Source organism: Drosophila novamexicana, unplaced genomic scaffold (assembly GCF_003285875.2).
Source record: "Drosophila novamexicana strain 15010-1031.04,08,12 unplaced genomic scaffold, DnovRS2.1 tig00001959-arrow-arrow-pilon, whole genome shotgun sequence".
NCBI lineage: Eukaryota > Metazoa > Arthropoda > Insecta > Diptera > Drosophilidae > Drosophila > Drosophila novamexicana.
Genome location: NW_020824914.1, coordinates 112,283 through 134,500, shown reverse-complemented (window position 1 = coordinate 134,500; position 22,218 = coordinate 112,283). Strand labels below are relative to the sequence as shown.

The 22,218-nt window shown below is 38.2% G+C and overlaps 2 protein-coding genes across 5 annotated transcripts in view; one reads left to right on the top strand and one right to left on the bottom strand.

The window, feature by feature from the left end:
* Positions 1-293: 293 nt before the first annotated feature.
* Positions 294-793, top strand: LOC115768700 (enhancer of split m3 protein). The gene is made up of 2 exons (XM_030713386.1): positions 294-456; positions 516-793. The coding sequence occupies exons 1-2, from the start codon at positions 294-296 to the stop codon at positions 791-793; spliced, it is 441 nt and encodes a 146-aa protein (XP_030569246.1).
* Positions 794-5,111: 4,318 nt separating this feature from the next.
* Positions 5,112-22,218, bottom strand: part of LOC115768709 (frequenin-1) — a 29,765-nt gene continuing 12,658 nt past the window's right edge. For all 4 annotated transcript variants that reach the window (XM_030713399.1, XM_030713397.1, XM_030713400.1 and 1 more), the window contains 7 exons: positions 16,939-17,153; positions 8,662-8,686; positions 7,819-7,867; positions 6,254-6,343; positions 6,111-6,189; positions 5,965-6,053; positions 5,112-5,769 (listed from right to left, as the gene is read on the bottom strand). In XM_030713399.1, the coding sequence (XP_030569259.1) occupies positions 5,602-5,769; positions 5,965-6,053; positions 6,111-6,189; positions 6,254-6,343; positions 7,819-7,867; positions 8,662-8,686; positions 16,939-17,002 (564 nt within the window). In that variant the 5' untranslated portion in view covers positions 17,003-17,153 and the 3' untranslated portion in view covers positions 5,112-5,601. The remainder of the gene's footprint in view (positions 5,770-5,964; positions 6,054-6,110; positions 6,190-6,253; positions 6,344-7,818; positions 7,868-8,661; positions 8,687-16,938; positions 17,154-22,218) is intronic.

Below are 22,218 nucleotides of genomic sequence, written 5' to 3'. Positions count from 1 at the left end.
TATGAACTGGCTGCTACAAAAAGACGAACCTATGCTAAGTCTGTATAGAAATAGAGGGACAAACAGATGGATATGATTAAATCCATTCGACTGTGTTGTGAATATCTTCTTCAATGCGTTACACATTTACTGACAAAACTCGACTACCCTCTCAGAAGGGTATATAAATTGCGACGCGGCGCTGCGACTGCTGCTGTCTCAGCTGCCGACAGTCAGTCGAACGCTAGCGGGCAGATTGTGCGCAGCCTGTAAGCCAAAGCCAAGGTATAAGCCCAATAGTTATCCAAAGCACCATGTCAATGCATGACCGGGGCTTGCCGGTGGGCGCAGTCTCGCGTTCGCATCAGTATCGCAAGGTCATGAAGCCGCTGCTCGAGCGCAAGCGGCGAGCGCGCATCAACAGATATCTGGACGAACTGAAGCAGCTCATAGTGGAGGTCGTGCAGTTGGTAAACAGTCGCCCTTGCTCAGCAAAGCACATATCACACCTGTTTTTTCATAATAACTAGGATGAGGGACGCTGTCCAAGCTGGAAAAGGCTGACATACTGGAACTGACTGTGCATCATCTACACAGACAGCTCAAGCCCGCTAGCATCCCCAGGAAGAGTGAGGGGCCAATCCACTTGGAGGCACGGCACAGCTTTCAGCACTTTGCGTTTGGATCTCAACAGTGCATTCTAGAAGTAGCACGATTTTTACATCCTCATGACATGCAGCTCAATGGCAAGTTCCTAGGGGCCATGCAGCAGCTGATGCCAGCTAGACCGGAAACTTTTTGGCGACCCTGGTAGATGGATACTGGAAGAGATGGAATGTGTTCAACATAAGTTGGTATTTACAGATATTTAAATATTATATAAATATATTAATGTTATGTTTAGGTAAAAATGGCAAACAGTGTCTAACTGTACCTAAGTTCTCATTTTGAAGTCTTTGAAGTGGGAACTTTTATAATTCGCAGCTCTTCAGGGCAAATCAAGCTGTTTTGTCTGTCTGCCTCTATATCACTCTATTAAAACGTCTGTCAAGTTTGGGTTGGCAAATATTTAACTACTTTAATATTGGAATATCATATTGATTCCCTGAAATCAAATGAAAAAGTCATTAAAGATTTACTTTCTCATTTATATGTACCTGCAAAACTTATGTGGAATACATATTGGGCGACTTTATTTCCCAAATTTTAAAAATGATGCTTCAGTAACTAAACGTCATAATTATTGCAAAGATTGGGTTTAAGAACAAATTACTTACAGAAAATTAAGTATCAGAGCAATCAAATGAAGTCAAGCGTTGACAGCCCGAAGATACCATTGCATATTCTTCATTGAACTTCATGGCACTTTTGTAGTGTATTAAATATTTATGGCCAACTAGTACGAAATGTTTTAAATAAAACATTATATTGCTTCATTATAATAATTTCAAAAAACGTTTATTTTTCTTTCTTTTGTGTTGCGTGTTTTCTTAGGTTCATTTTGTGTGCATGTTTTTCCTTTAGCAAAATCAGAGCAAATAAGATTTGCATTTTTAATGGTAATTTAACAGCGCGTTGGGCTTTAATTAAATATTAAAAAACATTTGCTTAATTCACATTAATGCTAACAAAAATATTGCTTACGTTTGAATTTACCGCACAATAAAAATAATTGCCTTTAGTTGACGATTATTTAATTATATAAAAAAAAATCTTCTCTTTGAATTATCATAAGTATTAGAGTATATATGTTATATAATAATAGATTATCGGATTAGAACTGTGTATATATTTTGTTGGGTATTGTTTCTCTTTTAGTTGCTGTTGTTATTCCTCTTTAACTTAGCTGCTACAATTTTCTATGTACAATTGTTTCAATATTCCTTGTCAATTGAAATAAGCGCCAAAAAATTGATTGTTGCTGCAGTTTCTCTTTTTCCCACATTTCTTTAATGAACAGAATTTAATCGACAGAATTTAGTTTGATTAATATCATCATCATTTTTGACATCTTTTAGTGTGGATTTCGTCATGTAAGCAGCTTATATGCTAGCTAATAATATAGTTTAAAGCTATATAAATAATTTGATAATATAAATATGTGTTTATTTGTTGTTGCATTTGCTAAAGAATTTCAGTGTGGATAAAAAGACATGCAAATATTTTGTGCATTATGCAAGTTTAACTAACTTTGTCAACTTAAGACTTTAGGCTGCTTTTCCCTTTCAATTTAAATAGTTTCGAAATGAAACAAACTGCGCATTACATTCATCGAAAAGTATTAGCTAAGATACAGATACGTAAATACACAATTTTGGCTTTTAAAATACATAATTGTACTCGTGCCGGGCAATTAACAGAACGGTAGAAAACAATATTGTGTACAAGTAGCAAACTTTCATTATATATATATATATATATATATATATATATATATATAGGTATTAGTTTAGAACAAAAGTCTTGAGTAATTTTTATATTTTCACAATTTGTTTGTTTTGGTTTTTTTTTTTTGCCATATGAGGAAAACACAAGTTTTTTTTAATGCCATTGCACTTGATTTGGTTTTAAGCTCTAATCAATCTACAAGTATTTGCACAATTAAACTCTTTGCTTCATGTTTAAAAAACCAGACCTGTTTTCCTATTCAGTTTTGAGCGTCTGAAGTTTTGTTCTTTGATTTTTACATTGATTGCTTAAAGTCCTGGAAACGTTACCGATTGCATTAAGATTTGCTGTACGTAGTTGTATTTGGTGAGCGTAAAAATTATATTGAAAAAAAACATACTGAAATACAATAAACATTCAATATGAGTAACTAGTTAACTAGATGAAATCAATTCATATTTTGTAGCATCAATTTAAATGCCCATAAATGACAATTAAATTTCGAAATCTTTTCAAAAACTTTTAGTATCTTCTTTACTATTTACCATATTGAACGATCACTGTATATACAAATTCTACAAAATTCAACGCAAGCTATTTAGAAAACACGTTTAATCAATTTGAAAACAAATTATATATAGGGCTAGATATATAGCAAAAGATATAATTAGCTCTGAACGGTAAAAAAGATAACACCAAGAGAAAGAGAAAGAGCAAGATAAAGAGAAACACAAGGCAATATTTACGAATAGAGAAAAGTATTACGTGGCTGTAGGTATGATAGAGTATAGGTAAAGCATATTGCAATAGAGAATGTACAATCGAGGTTTTCTTTTTGTTTATAGATGTGGAGTTTGGTTATAACATTTTGTTTAACTTATATTCATGTGACTTTGAACTTAGGTTTTATTGATATTTTTAAATGTTTGCTACTTTGAACTTATTGAAGTCAATGTTGTTCATAGTTTAAAGTGTTGTTTAAATGTTTTTTTTATTTTTTTTTTTTATTATTTTAATTATATTTGTTTTTTTTTTGGTTTTTTTTTTTTTTTTTTGTTTGTTTTGTTTTAATAAAGCTGAACCACATATAAAATAGAAATTATTTTAGTATGGCGATTAGATTGTTGTAGAGAAGAAAATATACGAAAGCAGAAAATTAACAGAAGAGTATAAAGTGTTATGCATAGTGTATAAAGTGTATAGAAGGTATAGAGTGTGTAGAGTGTGTTTGTTTACCAGAGAGTTTCCAGAGAGTTTGCACGGAGATGATTGTAAAATGCGATAGTTCCCAAGGCATTTCAAATGTATATACTTGTATAAATATTGTATGTAAATATATCGTTTTAATTTCCATTGAATATGTTTTCAGAAAGTTGCAAGCTCTAAGTAGTTGTCGTAAAGAATGCCAAAATAAATGTAGTCGAAAAATTTGATATCGTTTAATAAGGCATGCAGAAATATGTTATAGTTATGAATGGTAATATTCAATCAAAAAAAAAATAAGCACATATTTCAATAGCTTTTATTTAAACTGCAAACTGTACTTGAAGTATCCATGAGCAGACCATGTATGTATGTTATGTGTATAAACGATCAACATATAAATAGGCTAATTTAGCTTAAATCCAATTTTAATTATCTTCCAATAATACGTTAAATACTCGTACGCCACGAAATGAAAATAATGAATAAAAATGTTACAAATGTGCCTACGCTAAGGATTTCGTTAAAAGTATTCATGTTTTCAAATAACATTATCGGAGCAATGTTTTTGGAGCAATGTCTAGAGTTTGGAACCAAATTGATTGTCTGCGCATTATTTTGCTGCAGTGCAATGAAAATTAAGCCTAGCAACTAAAACACATATATTTAAACATATCTATAAATTTGAACAGAAAACAAAAAAACACGCACATACACAGTCACGCCGAAGGAACACGCTCGTGGACATTAGTCCAGCTGCTAGGATTTTAATAGCTGAAAGAGGGGTTTCGAATAAGTTATAGAGCCATGCCCCATGCAATAAGCTTTCGTGTTCGTGTCAATAGGTTAAACCAATTGTTCAGTGGTGGGTTGCCCCTTTTTGTGCTCGATGACTTTTGAGTTGCGAGTTGTTCAATTTGATAACACAAAACGTTTACTGACATTTAGTTTAGACAGCTATGTATATATATATAAATTGTATATATGAGTCGTATATAATTAGTCCAATAAGCAAATTTTCCATTAATAAACTTCGCATATCAGCACGTTCGATTATCAACAGTTGTTGCTGTTGCAACTGGCTCAGCAAAAGGCTAAACAATCGAGATGGGAAAGCATCTATTAGCATAGTATTTAGGGTTTGCCTTGGAGCACATACAAGTACGAGTAAGTTTTTGTATGTATTTGTGTATATATATATATTTTTTTTTTTTTTAAAAGCATTAGCATTCTTTTTAGGCATTTACTATATGTATTAATATTTTGCCCTTGGCGCATTTTGCCTACAATATCTGATTTTTATGTATATTAGCATATATGTAATTAATTTATGAAAAAAAAAATTCAACTATAAATTTAATTTATTTAATTTGTTTTCTGTTGGCTTTAAAATTGATTTCTTTCCTTTTGCAAGCATTTCAATAAAAATGCTCTCACAATAGAACAAATGCCTAATGTAAGTTATACATATGTATATGCATATATATACATATAAATATATACATATATATATATAAATGAATATATATGGTATGTAGTGCATACTCTTATATATACATATATGCACATACTTGTATAAGTAAGTAATTTTAAAAAAGCGACGCTATTATTTAAATTGGTGTTTTTTGACGAATTTTGCATGACATTCCTCTGTGGGCTGCATTGTTAATTGTTTTTATAATTTTTATCGTTGTAGTATATGTATATGTATTAAATATCTGCATTATTTGGAATTTCACTTAAACAAATTCAAGTTTCAGTTTTTGTTTTCAATTTGCGTTTCGATATTTGGGGCTAACAAGCTGCCACTAGACAAATGACATATAATACATATGTGTGTCTGTGTGTAGGTCTGCTTGTGTATGTGTGTGTGTGTGTGTGGATGTGTTTCTGTATGTATAAACTTCTTGCAAAGTTACTTAACCATTATATCAAACCATATTTATTTATTGTGCACGAATTCGTTGTCTTTGCTTCATGCTTCCAACTCTGTGACAATCTCGAATTTAAGCGCAATTACAATTCTTGCGGTTAATCACCACCTAAACTTAACGCCTGCACTATACGTGGATCAGCTTTACTACCCTCACGAAACTCTTCTAAGGTGAGGCGGTCATCATGATTCTTATCCATTTGATCGAAGATCTTATCGACACGCTTCTGCGGTGTATTCTCATCCTCCGTTTGCGGCTGTTGGCCCTGCTCGTGAATGGCATGAAATGTTATTAGTATATGTTACTATCAATAATATATATAAATATTATTAGTATATATTATACATAATTCAACGAAAAATGTATATGTAGGCTACATTCATTACAGTCTCTCTTACTTAGTCAACTCTTACTTATTCTTATGGGTAATTGTGATACTCTCTGGAGTGATAAGACTTACCACCATCTGATAAATGGCATCAACAATATTGTACATTTCCTCTCGAGTAATGTAGCCATCATTGTCCACATCATAAAGACGAAAGGCCCCTGTAGAGAAGGTAACACTTACATTATTTGTGATGGCACATGATTTGTATAGCTTACAGTGTAACTTCTCATCCAGGTTTCCACGTGATGTTATGGATAAAGCCCGAATAAATTCCTCAAACTCAATGGCTCCGTCCTGCCGATAGTTAAGCCATTGGCCAATAGGGGAATCAATCAATTGCTTATATTCATATACTCACATTGTTCTCATCGAATACTCGAAATACCAAGGAGGCAAATTTACTGGGGTCTCCGTCCGGGAAAAATTGCTTATAAATTTTGATGAATCCCTGGTTGCAACGAATGTTTAAAAATTGGTTATAAAAAAAAAATGGAGCAGAAAAAATCTTTGTTTATAGACAAACAACTTTCAATAATTATTTACTCTTTTTCGTTTATTTACAATGCATTTTATTAATTTCTTTAAGTTTAAGCCAGGGCTGCAAACCTAACAAAAATGTTCGCTGGTTCGGTTCACGGCTCGAACCAATGCCTCGCGTAACGTTGCAGTTCCGGTTCATTACATGCTCAAAGAAGATTCCACTCGGCTTGCAGCCAAGATTTAAACACAATAAAACATATAAAATCGGCAAAGAAGCATTAAGATAAAAACGCATACATGAAATTGAAAGTTTAGATCTTGCTTCTAGTGAAAGAGGAATTCTTTAAGGGAAATGTTAATGAAATGGATATTTAGTGATAAAATGGTTTATTATCAAAGTACATACATTACACTTTCATTATTTACAAGATTATTCTATAGATCACTTATGCGTTTTTGCTTTCAGATGTAGGCCGAATCTGATTAGAAAATCTACCTTGATCTACCTTGATTGTAGGCTCCACAAACCGACAAGACAACTTTAACAGTAGGTTCCACCCTCAAGTACATAATTTAAACAATGCATTACCACACACGCAGAGTTCATTAAATTATGAAATTCAGCCCTCAGTTTGGAAATGAACAAAATAAAGCAATTTTTCGATGCAACATCAAAATAGCAAAAGTATTGAATTTATTCTGATGAATTTCCGAGAAAGTAATTTAAAAATGTCTGTGAATACGGCGCCATAATGAGACGCAGTGTGAAATCAAATATTTTGTGAGCTACTAGTATATCCAAAGATTTTTTTTTTACCATAGTTATAGTTGCTGGCGGTACTAGTTAAGCCATCCATGACTGGGATAATTACACCCGCGAATACCCCAGCGAGAGCGGTAATCAAATTTTCCACTGGGGGAAATGCGAACAAAATATGATATGTGGACAACCTAAACAAAGCCAATGCCATAGTCAAACAAAAAAATGATGGAGAGTGCTTGAAAAAACGGCACACCACATTTGGCACATCAGTAAAAATTCGGCAAGTTTAAGTGGCAACAAACTGGCCGAAAACAAAGCCACAAAACTGCGGCACCAATAATGGCGGTGGCAATGAGTGGGAAGGCCAAACAAACATTAAACCAAAACATAAAATTTCGAGTACAATCATAAAAAAATATAGTATGTAAATAAAAAAAGCCAAGTAGTTTGCAGCTTGGTTTTTGTTTTGCTTTTCAGTTTTAAATAGTTATGGTTAACAATTGTGTATTTCTCTTGTGGAGAGGCTGGTGAAAATGAAAAGGAACAGACTTTTTTAAATTTTGTTATGGTTTTATGGTTTTTGTTAATAGGATTATTTTGCGGTTAGTTGTTTGAATACTAGTAGTTAAAAATAAAATATGATGTATACATTTAGCGATGGACTCACGTCTCGTACTTACTTGTTCAGTCAGCAGACCATTCGGGCAGTCTTTAAGAAAACCTTTGTGCCTTTTTCACGGGCGGGAATTCGGAAGTCAAGGATCAAAATTGCATAGTTTGTTTTGATAGCACAGTTTACAGTTCAGTGAGATAAGGAGAACGAGTTCAAAAACAAGCCAGAGCCGAGGAAAAGAAAGAGATAGGGAGAGAAGGAGAGAGAGAGAGAAAGAGTCGATTCAAGATTAACATAGAGTAGACACAAGTAGTCAAAGTTGTTGACAATACGTTAAATAAATGTAAGAAGAAAAAAAAGTAAATTTAAATTAATGAAAACAAAAATATATCGTATTCATATTATATATACATTTGTACATATACTATGGTAAATTGATAGAACCAGCAAAGTTCTGCGAAAAAAAAACAGTTGCACACAAATGAGAAAAATTGTACACATGAATTAGTTAATGTAAATATTTAATAATTGAATGTCAACAATTTGGTGCATTATTTAATGCTAATTAGATTGTGCAGCCTCGCTTCAAGGAATGCCAACTGATATTTACATATTGCGGCGCATTCGCATTCGAATAGCCCCGAATCTCATTTAATGCATTACTTACAATTAATCATATTTGACAGCAAAATTGTTTAAAGTAATTTCGAATTCGTAACGAATGCACACGCACCTCAGAGCGACAAATGAGCAAAATGATTACATTTAATTCAAATATGGCAAATGGCATGTGTATACATACATACATATATACATACTCATAGACAGACGCTAGGAATAATAAAAAACAAAAAAAAAAAAAAACAAACAGTTGCTGATTGCCGCCGAGCTGTGACAGCAATGTGCTTACCATTGACGTATTTCCTTTTCGGTAACTGGAAAGAGATTCAAGAAAAAATTGGTTATTGAAATTACAGAATAATCGTACGCTCGTTGCAATCTACATAACTAGCCCCTATATATAAGGCTGCAAGACGGAGGCGAACCGTGTCAGGAATTCCAAATTATTTCTTACAATTTTCTCAATATTAAAATATCGACGGCTTGTAATATTTTTAGCAGAACAGAAGCCGAATGGTAGGTTCAAAAGAAATTTGTTTCATTCAAATTGAAAATAAATAACAAATCAAGGTTTGAAGCAAGATTTGGGCTAGGGATATAGACAATCCGGCAGGAAGCTGCTTCGAGCTGTAAACCGAAATAGCGACTATTATTTTTGGCCCACAGCCCTGGCAAATACTCTCAATAATTCATAAGTCGAGCGTTGGCCGTCGTCCCCAAGTCGCAAGTACTCATTGATCCCAGTACTCATCCCATTGAGCTGCTTACCTCTTACTTTATCGCTGACATTACACAGCCATGGAGACAGGCAACGTAATGCCAACTCAAATAATTTGGCTCAGCCGCTGAGTTATGGCGGCTTAGCTCGAATTCGGACGGCTTTTGGCTATCAACTTGCCACGAAAATTGATGATGTGTCATTGACAGGCTTAGGCGCATCAGACCCCACTAAACAGCTATGAAATTGACGGGGTAGCCAGCCGGAAACATAATAGCAACTGTGTGCAGTGTGTGTGTGTGTGGAGTTGCATAAAGTGCATATCATTTAATAAATCATTTAATTTATTACCAGGTAGCTGTCGAGCGCAGTCACAGACATTCACACACGCACACACACACCGCCCACACACTATCAGCTGTGGCACATACCTCCAACTACATACATGTGGGTATGCGTGTATGTGTATCGTCATATGGTACTCTAAGAGGCGCGTGTGGTGCATGCACGTCTGCACTTAGAAGGCTGAGCGTACGGAACTGTGTTCTGTGCCACTTTACAAATGAAAAACACTGAAAAGCAAGACTCAAGCTAACTAGTTGGTGTAACGAACTTGAAATACCCTTTCAAATTTACTACTAAACAGGCCACGTCTAACCTCCGACATGTCTAACAAATTATTCAATGATTGGCCTCGAGCCCAGGCAAATCTTTGAGTAGCACATCCCAACTATAAAATATGGTGTTTTACTCAAGTTTAAATCCGACCCGCTTCAACTCTGGCACCCCAATTAATTCTTCGCTATGAGCTGTGCCTTTAACCATTTGTTCGGAAAATCAAACAACCCGAGATCTAAGCCAAAACCAAGGATGGAAGAGCTTCACGAAACGAAACCAATGGCAGGGCGCTGGTTCAAACCGCAAGCCGAACTACCTGCTATTTATTTTTTTGCAGCCCTCTTATAAATATTTATTTGTTGAGTTAATTTTATGGGGCTGTGGATTGGGCGAGCTTGGGCATATCTGGAAAAAACTTGTGTAAAATTGTACAAAAATGGAGCATTAATTGGCAGCACCTAATAGATATCTGAATTATAAAGCAGGAATGAAATGCTTGTGTGTTTGTGGGGTTGGCAAGCACATTTCATGGAGACGCCTCTAATTAATTGTAAAGTAAAACGGCATTGATAGAAACTTATATATGCTTATTTAACAGCTGTCGAAAGAGCTCGAGCAGATTTGATCTAAGCTTTTGTTTAACAGTGCGCCTTGTAACGAAGTAGACAGCGAACTCATTTGAAATTGTGGCATATGTGAATTGCAGTACTAATTGGAAAATGGCATTGGGGTTAGTCTGCAACACATCCTTTGCGTGCGCTGGCTCGGACCACACAACTCTGTCTGGGAGTTGGGTCGTCTTGAGGCAGTGGCCGTCATAGTCTTTGCACGCAAGCCAAGTCAGCGGCAGCCATTGAGCACAAATTGAAAAGCCTCCCTAGTTGCCTGGCATCAAAATATAACTCATTATAAGCCGCACAAGCAGAAACGGCACCCCTTTTGACCCGGGCACCACGCACCCATCGAACCACTGGCGCCCCTTTTAAAAGTCTACGCACGCCAACGCGTCGGCTAAGTTGGCTCCTGGGCATGTTGATGTCGACGTTAAAGGACTTTTACTGCGGCTATATGAATAATACATGTGTATGTGTCTGTATGGCTGTGTGTATTTGTATGCGTATGTGTGTGTCTCTCTGTGTGTGTGTGTGTGTGTGTGTAAAGCGCCGCCAGCAGTAAAGCAAATTAGTTCATAGCCCGGCGCATTGAGTGAGCTACTCAAAGATCCAATTCGACCCAACGACCCTGCCGCCACCCAGCCCTAGAATGCTGCTGGCTGGCAAAAAGAAAAACAAAAAATTATTTCGATTTAAATGTTTATTTGCACAAGGCGGCATTTCTCTTTTTTTTTTTGCGAATTTGTCTGTCCAAAAGTTATTTGTGGCCCGCAGTGTTTATTTAATCATTTTTCGTTGCCTGCTTTTAGGCGCAAGCGGAATAAAAAAGGCCAACGGGTCCTGCGATTTTGACTTTTCTGGATTTAATTTAATTTTAAACTGATTAAATTTAACTTTTTTATAAGCACACACACAGGCAGGCAGGCACACACCTCGCAAGTAGCAAGGACTCAGTCGCCGCCTGGGAGTGCCCACATGCTAATTAATGAATGGCTGCCAAAGCTTCTGCCAACATTCACACATTCAGAAAACCAACAAAAATAAAAAATAAAATTAAGAAATAAGGGCGAAAAGAAAACAAGCCCCGACTTGCATGCGGGCACATACATGTGTGCACATGCATGTGTGTGTTGTGTGCGTGTCACGGCAAACTTTTTGTAGCTGTTTGCTTTGGCCTCACAAGTTCGTGATGAGGATACCCTGTAAACAAGCAGGGCTTAAATATGTGGCAAACACGCTACCTAACGGCGCAACAAATGCGCCATTAATCAAACACCTAATTGCACTACGATTCGCGGACAAGCAAAAGTCGCCGAACAATAGCAGAAAATATCATCAATATTGTCTGTAATAACTTGATATGATTTGGCAAAGCGCATGGTTCAAGTGTTCAAGCTCTTCCAGCCTTCGCTATCATCATTCCAGCTATTTTCCGCCCGTATAGGTGCATAGGTTTGGCATTAAGTTTGCAGGTGATTTGACGTTTACTTGTCTTTAAATCGTTTTCATTTGGATCTTTAATTGCAAAAAATGAGCCCTAGCCAGCTTTTGGGTGGACTTCATAATTTCTCATGTATAACTTTGAAAATCCCACCAACTTTTTACACTTAGGAGTAGAACATTCGAAAACATGGACTGTGCGTTGATCGACAAACGGCTCGTCAGTATCTGCCTCATATATTGCACAACATCTTTATAATACGAAAACTGAAGCTGTTTAGCAATTCAGCCTAAGGCATCTCTCATGACCTATGCAGCAGCTTTGTTGCACTGCATTTTAACGTTCACGTGGCAAACACTTAACCATGTAATAATTAATTATTAGCAGCAATGGTATCAAAATTCACGATTCGCCTTGACACATTTCATCATGCAACTTTAATTCAAGTTCCGCGTGCTGCTTGTAAATGTCACGATTTGGAAATATGAAACCAATTGCGATTGCAAAGGCTAAACGGAGATAAGACCTTATTGGTCAGAAAAAGAACAAGAACATACATATATCAACTGAAGGAGACAAAGAGAGAAAAATATATGTGACAGTCAGGTCCAATCTTATGCTACTTATTCTGGGCTTATAGATACTTACACTGATCATATCTGAAATTAGTTGACAGAGACAGAAAAGTTGAATTGGATACATGGCAGAGGGAAGGGCTTATTACTCTGCCTGTCACGGACAACTGGTTCTCGACCCGTTCTTGTTAAAGTTGCCGTTAAAGTTGACGGGAATGTAGTTCTATTTACTATCCCCTAATTATGTTGTTCCTTTTTTCCTGTCAATTTTAATGTTGTCCCATATTTTCTCACTCTCAGCCTCTTTCTCCTTCCCACTCTTTCTCTGTCACTCCCTTTCTCTCTCTCTCTCTCTCTCTCTCTCTTCCACCATCTCCCTCTTTCCCAATTGGAGTTGTCTGTTGGAGCTTAATCAATATGTTTGTGTAACCATTACAACCGGACAAGGAAATGAAATGTCTGACTGACTAACTGATTGCTATTCTGATTGACTAACTCATTGACTAGCTGGTTGACTGATTGACTGGTTGATTGACTGACTGACTGATTGACTAACTCATTAAATAACTGACTGACTGACTTACTCACTGACTGACTACCTACCCACCCGACTGACTGACTGACTGGCTGACTTACTGAGTGACTGATTGACTGACTGTCTGACTGAGACTGACTGGCCGATTGACTGATCGGCTGACTATCTTACTGTGTGACTAATTGACTGTTTTACTGATTGACTGATTAGCTGACTGACGGACTGGATAACTGACTAAATTCCTGTCTGACTGATTGATTGACCGACTGACTGACTAACTGTCTGACTGAGACTGACTGCCTGATTTAATTACTGATTGACTGATTGACTGACTGACTAGCCGATTGATTGAATGATCCACTAACTACTAACTGATTGACTGACTAACTGACGAACTGAGTGTACTCGTAACATATATATACTGCTTTTAGAACTATAACGCTGGAGAGCTAATGTGCTTGAATACTTGCCGGTCGTTGCGTCTCGTCCTGCAAAAGCTTCAATGGCGCCATTAGCAAATTATTTACAACATGTGCACCATGTTTTTAGCCTGGGATTGGTATTGCTACTGGGACTGGGACTGGAATGAAAACAGATATTGGCACTGGTATTGGGGCAGAGACAAGCACAACGACAACGACTAGCACACAGTGTCAAAAGCCAAAACTAAGTGAAACGGATTAAAAGTTAGCAACAACGCTAGGAGGCAAATGCATTATAGTTTGGAAAATAAATAATGCATTTGATAAGATACAAGAAAGAAAAGCGTTTTTAGGCTGGAAATTTTGCCTTAGCTTTGCACATTGATGACTTTTACAGACAATTTGATTGCAGGTAATCTGCAATATTCCATTTATATATTATATATATACATATATTCTCTTGTTTAAGGTATACCGACTTAGCTCGCAGTTCAGTTCAAGAATACGCCCACACAAACACGAAGTGTAGATAATTGATAATGATGAAACACACAAATAACTACAGATTGACATGGAATATTAACGTAATTAATTGAATAATATAATATTAATTCTGATTTATTGCGTCAACAATCAGCTCTGAAAGCTTCCTCTCCTGTTCAGCTACCCCTCGAACCAGTGTGCAGCTGGCGTTAACATTCGAAGTGCAGAGTGGGGGGGAATGGGAGCAGAAGCAGGAAAAGCGCTGGAGACTTCATTGGCAGCAGCTATTTGACGAGGAGGTGCTGTTGCGGGTGTGGGGAGAGGTGTCGTTGAGTGTGTGTTTTTACTGCTCTGGTTGCTTGTTGCTTTTACACGTTTGATTTCCACTGCTAAATGCCAAACAAACTGTCACGAGGAGACAAGCTGAGTGCCCACTCGCACACTCAAACACATGCACACACAGAGGCAGCCGTTTAATGGCACACACACTCACACTCACGGAGAGAGGGAGAGTGTGTGTGTGTGAAACATAACGTGACAATGAGGCAACCCCCGACGAGCATTGAACACAAATACAAGTGAAATAATAATTTCAACATTGAATTGAATTTTGAGTACCAGAACTGACTGGATGCCAATGCGTGCAAAATGAACTGATAGACGGGCACAGGGCACAGGGCACAGGACATGGGACATGGGACATGGGACATAGGACATACGACTTAGAACACTCAAAAGGACCATCACTATATTCCCCATATTATCTATGAGTGTGCGTGTATGTGTGTGTGTTTGCATAGCAAAGAGTATGTGCCAAATGAATGCAGTTCAAGTGGCATTGCAATATGACATTGCGACTGGCAGGAAGCCTGTCTGGGTCTGGGTCTGGGTCTGGGTCTGGGTCTGGGTCTGGGTATGGGTTTGAATCTGGGTCTGCGTCTGCGTCGGGGCTCCGTTCGAGTCTGGAACGACATTGTCTGCATTTTAGTTTTATAAGCGATTTGCCGCCGCCTTCCAGCAACTGTTTGTCAAAGCGAAACACAAACACAAATTGACATAAAAGACCCACACACACACACATTCGTAGGGATAGGAGGACTACCACTGGGAACAACGGCGGCAAAAGTAATCAAATGTTCGCCACATTTCAGCAAGTTTTTTTCTTGGCTGCTCTTCGCTGCAGCCTTATTTTCTGAGGGCATAACTAGCTACAGCAACTGCCTGCGCGTATTGAAATTCCTTTAAAAACGTCACGAAAAGCGCGAAGCACAACTTGAATTCATTTTTGCGCGGATCTCTATGTGTTATTATATTATATCTGATCAGACAAATAAAACAAAATTGCTTACAACCGATTTACGCACATTTTCGACCTTTCAAATTAAATTTGAAGATAATCGTGAACACTATTTTCCTCTGAGATAGGCGAGACGTGAGAAATATCTGTGAAAATAAGTTTGAAGCTGATCGCATAGTATGCAAAAGGTTCCGAGCAACCGTTTTTCACATCTAAGTATGCATACACAATACAAACTTCTCTTTCGTTTGTTATTTAATCCCCAGTGTATCACCCAGTTAGTCAGAAATTTAATGTATAAATATAGGACAAATCTGAATAGACTGAATATTATGATCGAATCAAACACATTTTATGCAAAGATTCTTAGAACGGCATTGAAGTAGATCAAGTTCGGCGCAAAAACAACTTAATAAGACTGACATTTGAAAAGAAAATAAAAGACAACAGATAACATTAAACAGGGCACTAAAACATTTTGCCATTTTGTCAGATATAATGGCCATTTATCATACAAGTGGCGGGGAATAAAACATTGCTTACAGCAAATCTGTTATGTCTGCGCGCCTGTGCTTTCTCTGCTCCCAAAAATAAAGTAGTCTGATTCGATTTATACAAGAACAGATGTACCCACCAAATTTGATGTCCCTACTACATTTATGTAACAGACAGCTATCGATACTTATCGACTATGAGTAAAAAGGAAAAGCTATCGATAACTTAATTTAAACCTAAGAGTCTCTAGCCTGCACAGCCCTTGAGATTTAACCTTTTTCAATACATACAGGGTATGAAAATTTCTGTAGATATCGACTTGCTTCGAAAAGCTCAGCTTAACGCAAGGCCCAGATGAAAACACAGTCCAGTACAGTAAGCACCAATTCAGGCAACAAGGATTGCCAATAATATGGCCACTCTGGGCAATGAACAATAAAGAATACTCCTTAGCTCTTAAAGCTCACGACCAGACTGCGAATCGTAGTATGCAATCGAAATGCGATGGAGCGTCGTTCTTGATGTGTGCTGGGGCCTTAGACGGGGCGGTGTGCGGGTTAGACGATTGCACTCAGAAACTTTTGCCATGTGCAACTGTTGGAAAGTATGTGCCTCAAAAATTGTACCAATACTCATATAAGCTTAACTGCCACAAAGCGACAGGCCCCAAGGCAGCCAGCAAGACCAGCAAATAATAAAAAAGGACCCTAATGCTGGCATATGGCTATGGAGCACTCTCCAAAAGCGCAAGCAGCGAACACACAGAGAACTTGCCGCAGTATTGGAATACTTTCAGCCCACATATAAGGCAACTATGTGAGAGTTTCGTATATGGTTTTCAATTCTCAGAAACTGTTTTAACTCCAAAAATTAAATATGTCAGTCAGTCCAATTTCTTATTGTTTGCTGACAAGGCTAGAGAAATCCTTTAAATCGTTTTCGTTTGCTGACTCTTCAATTGTAGTAAGCTGTCAATCCGCATATTACAAATTTAACAAGAAGATAAATGTTCGTGTTGTCTGCTTATTAATATATACAATTTTGATATACCCTGAGAAAACGGGATCGATTCCTGTCGCTTACGGGCTTACCAATCGAAATTAGCACTTAAGAGCGATGCAGGCACTTAAATGTTACATGGCAGAAACATATTCGTATTTTCCTGTATTTATTTGCGAAAAAAAAAACTTGCGCACGTTTGGGCTGCCAAAATGGCTTTCAAGAGTTTTTAATGCTTGCCACAATAATTCATATGGAGTTCAAGGCTGGAGGGCGCCCAACATGATTTGTGGCCCGTTCAGGGTGCCTGGGCCTGGGCCTGGGCCTGGGCGTAACAGGGGCTAGTGTGGATTATTGGTATATACTCACAGTATGTGTCTGTCGTCAGACGATCAATGGTATCCTGCTTCAATTTGGAGTTCTTCTTGCCCATTGTGCGGCCGTGTAGATTGCGGTTATGTGTGTGTGTGAGTGGCAAAGAGATACGTATGCCCGTACGGGCGTTGGGTCAGCAACTGGCAGCCTGTTATCGTTAACAGGTAATTGGAGGCGCGTGTCTTATCCCGATTTGCCACTGGTTAGATCTGAAAGAGCAAGTGGGGAGGATATTAAAGATATGTACATATCAGCTGTGTGCCAGGCACATTGTCAAGCCCAGCCATCATCCATCATGCAGTAGCCGCAGCCCATGCACCTGCCAGGGCCAGAGCAATACCCACGCCAAACCCGTGCGCCGTCGGCGCTGCTGATGAATAGCGAAAGCTACTTTGATATTTAAGCATGTCAGAGCCAGTTATACATATATATCTCTATGTGTGTGTGTGTGTGTGTGTGTGCAACCCCAACCAAAAGCATGACGACGACGCCGGCAGCAGCGTCGACTGCGTCAGCATCTAGGGACATCTCACAATGCCGAGAAATGCCAAAAGGAGCTGCCGTCAGTCACTCATTCAGCCAGTCAGTTAGTCAGTTAGTCAGTTGCTGCTCTTTCGGCTAGTTTTCCCTAATTTTTGTGGCTAAACTTGCAGCGTCTTCACATTCTCATCAGAATGGCTTCAATTAACTTAAATCAATAATTCTATCGATCAAAGTTAATAAATCTATATGCTAACATATTGCACATAGTTGCTACTATGACTTACTTTCTGAGCCCTTTGCATTTTACTTATTAGCTTTCAACAATAAGTTAAAGACGAAGAGTTTACAACTCTTCTTCAATGCGAGAATCATAATGTCTCTAACTATATTGTTTATTTATTTTTAAAAATTATAAAGCTCACGAAGAACAACAGGCCTCAATTTTGGCAGCTGGACTACTGGAAAGCTCTATAACTGATCCAAGCCCATCAATCTTTTTTTTTTTTATTTTTAATAGCTTTATTGTTAGGTTCTCTTAAAGAAAAAATAGAGCATCTTGTGGCCGCCTTGCGAAAGCTCGAATTCTTGGTTTCCTGTTTGTTTCCTTTACCTTTGCGGTTGCTGCAACAAGGACAATACCGAGGCTGCTGATGGGATGGATGACGACAAGTTTGCCATAAAGTTACGTAATTAAAATTTTAATAATTACTCGTGCAAGTTTTGTGCGCAAAACTTTTTTAATTCCTTTTGCAAAATTTGTGTGAGGCTTTAATTGACTTTCAATTGGCAATTGAAACTAAGTACCTAACCGAAAGGCAATTAGAGACACACACACACGCGAGTACTAGAGTACAATTCTCTCTCTCTCTCTCTCGCTTTCTCTCTCTGTCTCTCTGGGTCTCCATGTACATACATATGTGGCATTAAAATGCAATAATCATGATTTATACACGCAACAGCCATAAAGATTCAAAGCCCGGCCATAATTAGAATCTGCAGCACAAATCATGAACATTTGAACATTTAACTGAATGACAAATTGGACAAAACTTGCAGCACGCAATCATAAAAGTGTACGCTGCCATTCTCAGTCTTTGTCTCAGAGTCTCTCTCTTTCCCTGTCTCGCTGACTCGCTGTCTCGCTCCCTAGCTCATCTGCCTCTCATCTTTTTCGCTTGAATTCTATCCCTTGTCTCGCTGCCACTTCCATATTCCATTTGGCATTGGACACTCGCCATTTTACGAGTTGCGGACAAATTTGATGGCTGCTGAAGGCAAACCCTGAGTAACAGCAAGAAATGGCGCAGCCGGCAAGTTTTGATGAAATTCTCCAGGCACACTCCGCACCACGAACACCTCAAACTCAACAAGAATTCTCCGCGGATGCGGCCCCAAGTTGAAATTCGCTTGCAGGAGCCGCACGGCACACTCAGCTGCACATAAAAATGTTTAAATTAAATAAATTTAATTTAAAAAAATTTAATAATTCGCATTATATGTGTTGATATGTAATAATATGTGGTGAATTTCTATTGGGGAGCATTTTATGCTTATTTTAGTTTCATATTAAGCTAGAATAACATTTTCAATACAAAATGAGAAATACATACGCAATGTACTTTAAAAAAAAAACCAATCGTATCGTTCTCATGCTCAAATCATATATCTTTCGCAAGTTTAATTTTACCTCAGCCCGCTTTAAATGCATTTAAAATTCTTCATTTATATAAAATTTAAACGTGTTTTGATTTGAAACGCGATTCTTTATTTGCGGAAATCCAATGCGCTAGTAGCAAATGGAGGCTCAACGTATCAGGAAAGTATTTTCATTTTTCCACTGGCGGGAAATGGGTGGAAAATTAATGTTGTAATTTAAAAGAAATGCATAAATACTTGGCCCAACCCAGGCACATAATTATTAAATTAAACTAATTAAGTTTTGCATCACATTATAAATTGGAGATTTATTAAAAAAAATGGAGTAAAATGCGCATCTCTATGATAGTTCTCAAGGATCATTAGAAATGCATGCCTAATGGCCGTGCAGTCCTGTGCTACATATGTACACACAAGTAAATAGATGTATGTGTATGGGATATGTATTTTACGCTAGTCACCCTAGAAATAGCCGCTTGCTCGGGTAGGTAAACAAAAAGTACAAATGATGCGGAACCGAGATGACCGGGACGCGGCATATAGCACGAGCTTGTGTGGAGGCGGACAGAGACGGACATGGACATGGCATCTACAGCGTTGTCTGTGATGCAATTGCTAACGAGCTGGCCAAGCATCATCCTCATCTGGGCATCTAGTCGCATTGCTGGCGGAAGTTGTTTGTGTCCAAGGCTCAGGGCGTCTGTTCCTATGTCTGTGTCTGTGTCTGTGTCTGTGTCTGTCAGTGTAGGAAATTGAAAGGCAAGAAAATTGAACATACTTTAAGGCCTCCGGCAGCAGCACAATTGCAAATTGCAGGTGAACTCTGAACCGCCCTGCCGTCCAGCCAAGTGTAACGTGCTGCAGACATTACGCGATTTCCGGTTGGCTCTAAATGTATTTTAACTTTTGCCGCTTCGTGCGTCAAAATTATATAGAATTGCCGCTGGCGTCGCCATTTAATTGAATAATTGCCAAACGACTTGTAAACAAGTTAGAAGAAGACTGGCCCAGAACTTTGTCCGAGTTCGAGTTCCTATGCCAATTTGTTTTGGCCAGGGCAGCAACTGACGTGGTTGCTCAACAAATCGGCCGACTATGTCTCGACACGCACACTCCCACACACACTCCCACACACACACTTCCTTGCCCACCTGACTCTGTAGGTATCTTATCAAAAGTTCATCCTAACAAATAACTAAAATGCCGGCACAGCAGGATGAAATCATTGCATCTGGTTAAATACTCGGAATTTGTGCAATCCACCGCTTTCGGGATGACAGCGGCAGCATCTAATCGAATCAAATGCAAACTACTAAGGCTGAGGCTGAGGATACAAGTAAGGATACAAAATGCTACGTAACAGTACCCGACTTTGTATGCTATTCAACGACTTGGAGCACAATTGAAAACAGGTCGATAAGAGTCTTAGGTCTAGTCGTTCTAAGACTGTTACCTCAGGGCAGCGAACATCAAACTGTGTCTAGCAAATGTGTTCTCTTCAACTTTGTGAACAATAAGAACATACCCTGCATTCTTAAGTGCTCTATTGGATTTGCTTAAATGAGCATACCCTGCAAGCATGTTGAATAGATTGTAAAATATCTGTAATCAACCTATTTACATACGTTATTAGCTGCATAGTTCAACAGATACGTACGAACGCCAAGAATTAAAATTTGGAATAACCAGTTTCTCCTCTTCCAATGCGGCTTCAGTTTAAATGGAATTTCTAAGCAGACAATTATTCGCGTGTCACATCTTTGCCTTTCTATAAGCTTATTGTCATTGCCAGACACCGACTGCCCTTTTGAGCTGTATTTTTTTCAGATGTCTAAAAAAGACTTGGCTTAAAGAGTTTTGCCATGGGGCTTAGCCAACTGTGGGCATGCGATAGGCAAAGAACGTATACAGCTTCCATTTTGTGCAATTTTTTAGCTGTGATTGCACTTTTCAGTTTCTTAAGAAGTTTTTCAATTTCATTTGCGAAATATTTGCTTCACAACGCAAATTGCAAATTCCGGACTCGTTCGGACTTTGTTAGTCATTCACTGTGTGTTTGTGTGTGTGTGTGTGTGCTCGCTGTGATTGATTGATGTTATGCATGCCGTAAATCTTTTATTATTATGTGGCTGCAAAACTCTATGACCGAGTGTACTACACATTTTATTATTAGTACTGAGAATAAAGTCCAGCTAATGGTCTCTTATATGTGACAGCAAAAACTTTGCTACGTTGTGTTGAAAGTCAAACATTCCAAGTAAATTCGCAGGCACACACACAGACACATACGCATAACCACACGAGTTTATCTAGAGATAAACCCAAAAACCGTTTACCAAAACACAAAGCGCCGCCTCAAACACCAGGCCCCAAATGTTTCAGCACATGTGTTTGGCTATTAACTTGCGCTGTAAATTATGCAAAATCCCAAACAACAGCAACTGGGATGAAAAACAACGGCGACTGCAACAATGGCTAGATACAAGTTTTCCCCATACATGTGTATCCATATAAATATGCTTGTTGGCCAGCGGGGCAACAGCGGAAGCGGAGGCGGAGGCGGAGGCAGAGGCAGAGGCAGCACACACAGAAAACAGGAAGAGACGGCGCGAGTGAGCGCAGCATTGGAGCCGACACACGTGAGCCCCGAAACATTTACATAACCTCTTTCATTCTGATTTGATTATATTCATTCAATTTCGTAAGCGCGACCAGCGCAACAACAACAACAACAAGAACAAAAACAACAAAGACGACGACAAAGCGCAACAGAAGTAAAAGCAAATCGTGAAGAGTAAAAGGTCGAAAGGCAGCATCTCCCATTTTTCCGGACACCTTTGCCAACTAACTAAAAAAAATTGAATATTTTATCAGACAACGTTTTGTGTGTGTGTGTTAACGTGTGTGTGTGCATATGTGTGTGTGAGTGTTACCCTTTATGGCCTGCTTGGCCAGTCCATTAGGTTGTTTCTTTACTCTACTTAAGCAGCATTTGGCCAAATCTATCTCTGTCTCTCTCTCTCTCTCTCTTTCTTCCTCTCTCTCCTTCTCGCACACACACGCTATCGCCCACTAGTTATATTTGGGCCATGTTATTTTGTGTCGTCGTACCTCTCTCTATTTGACTAAGTAAGT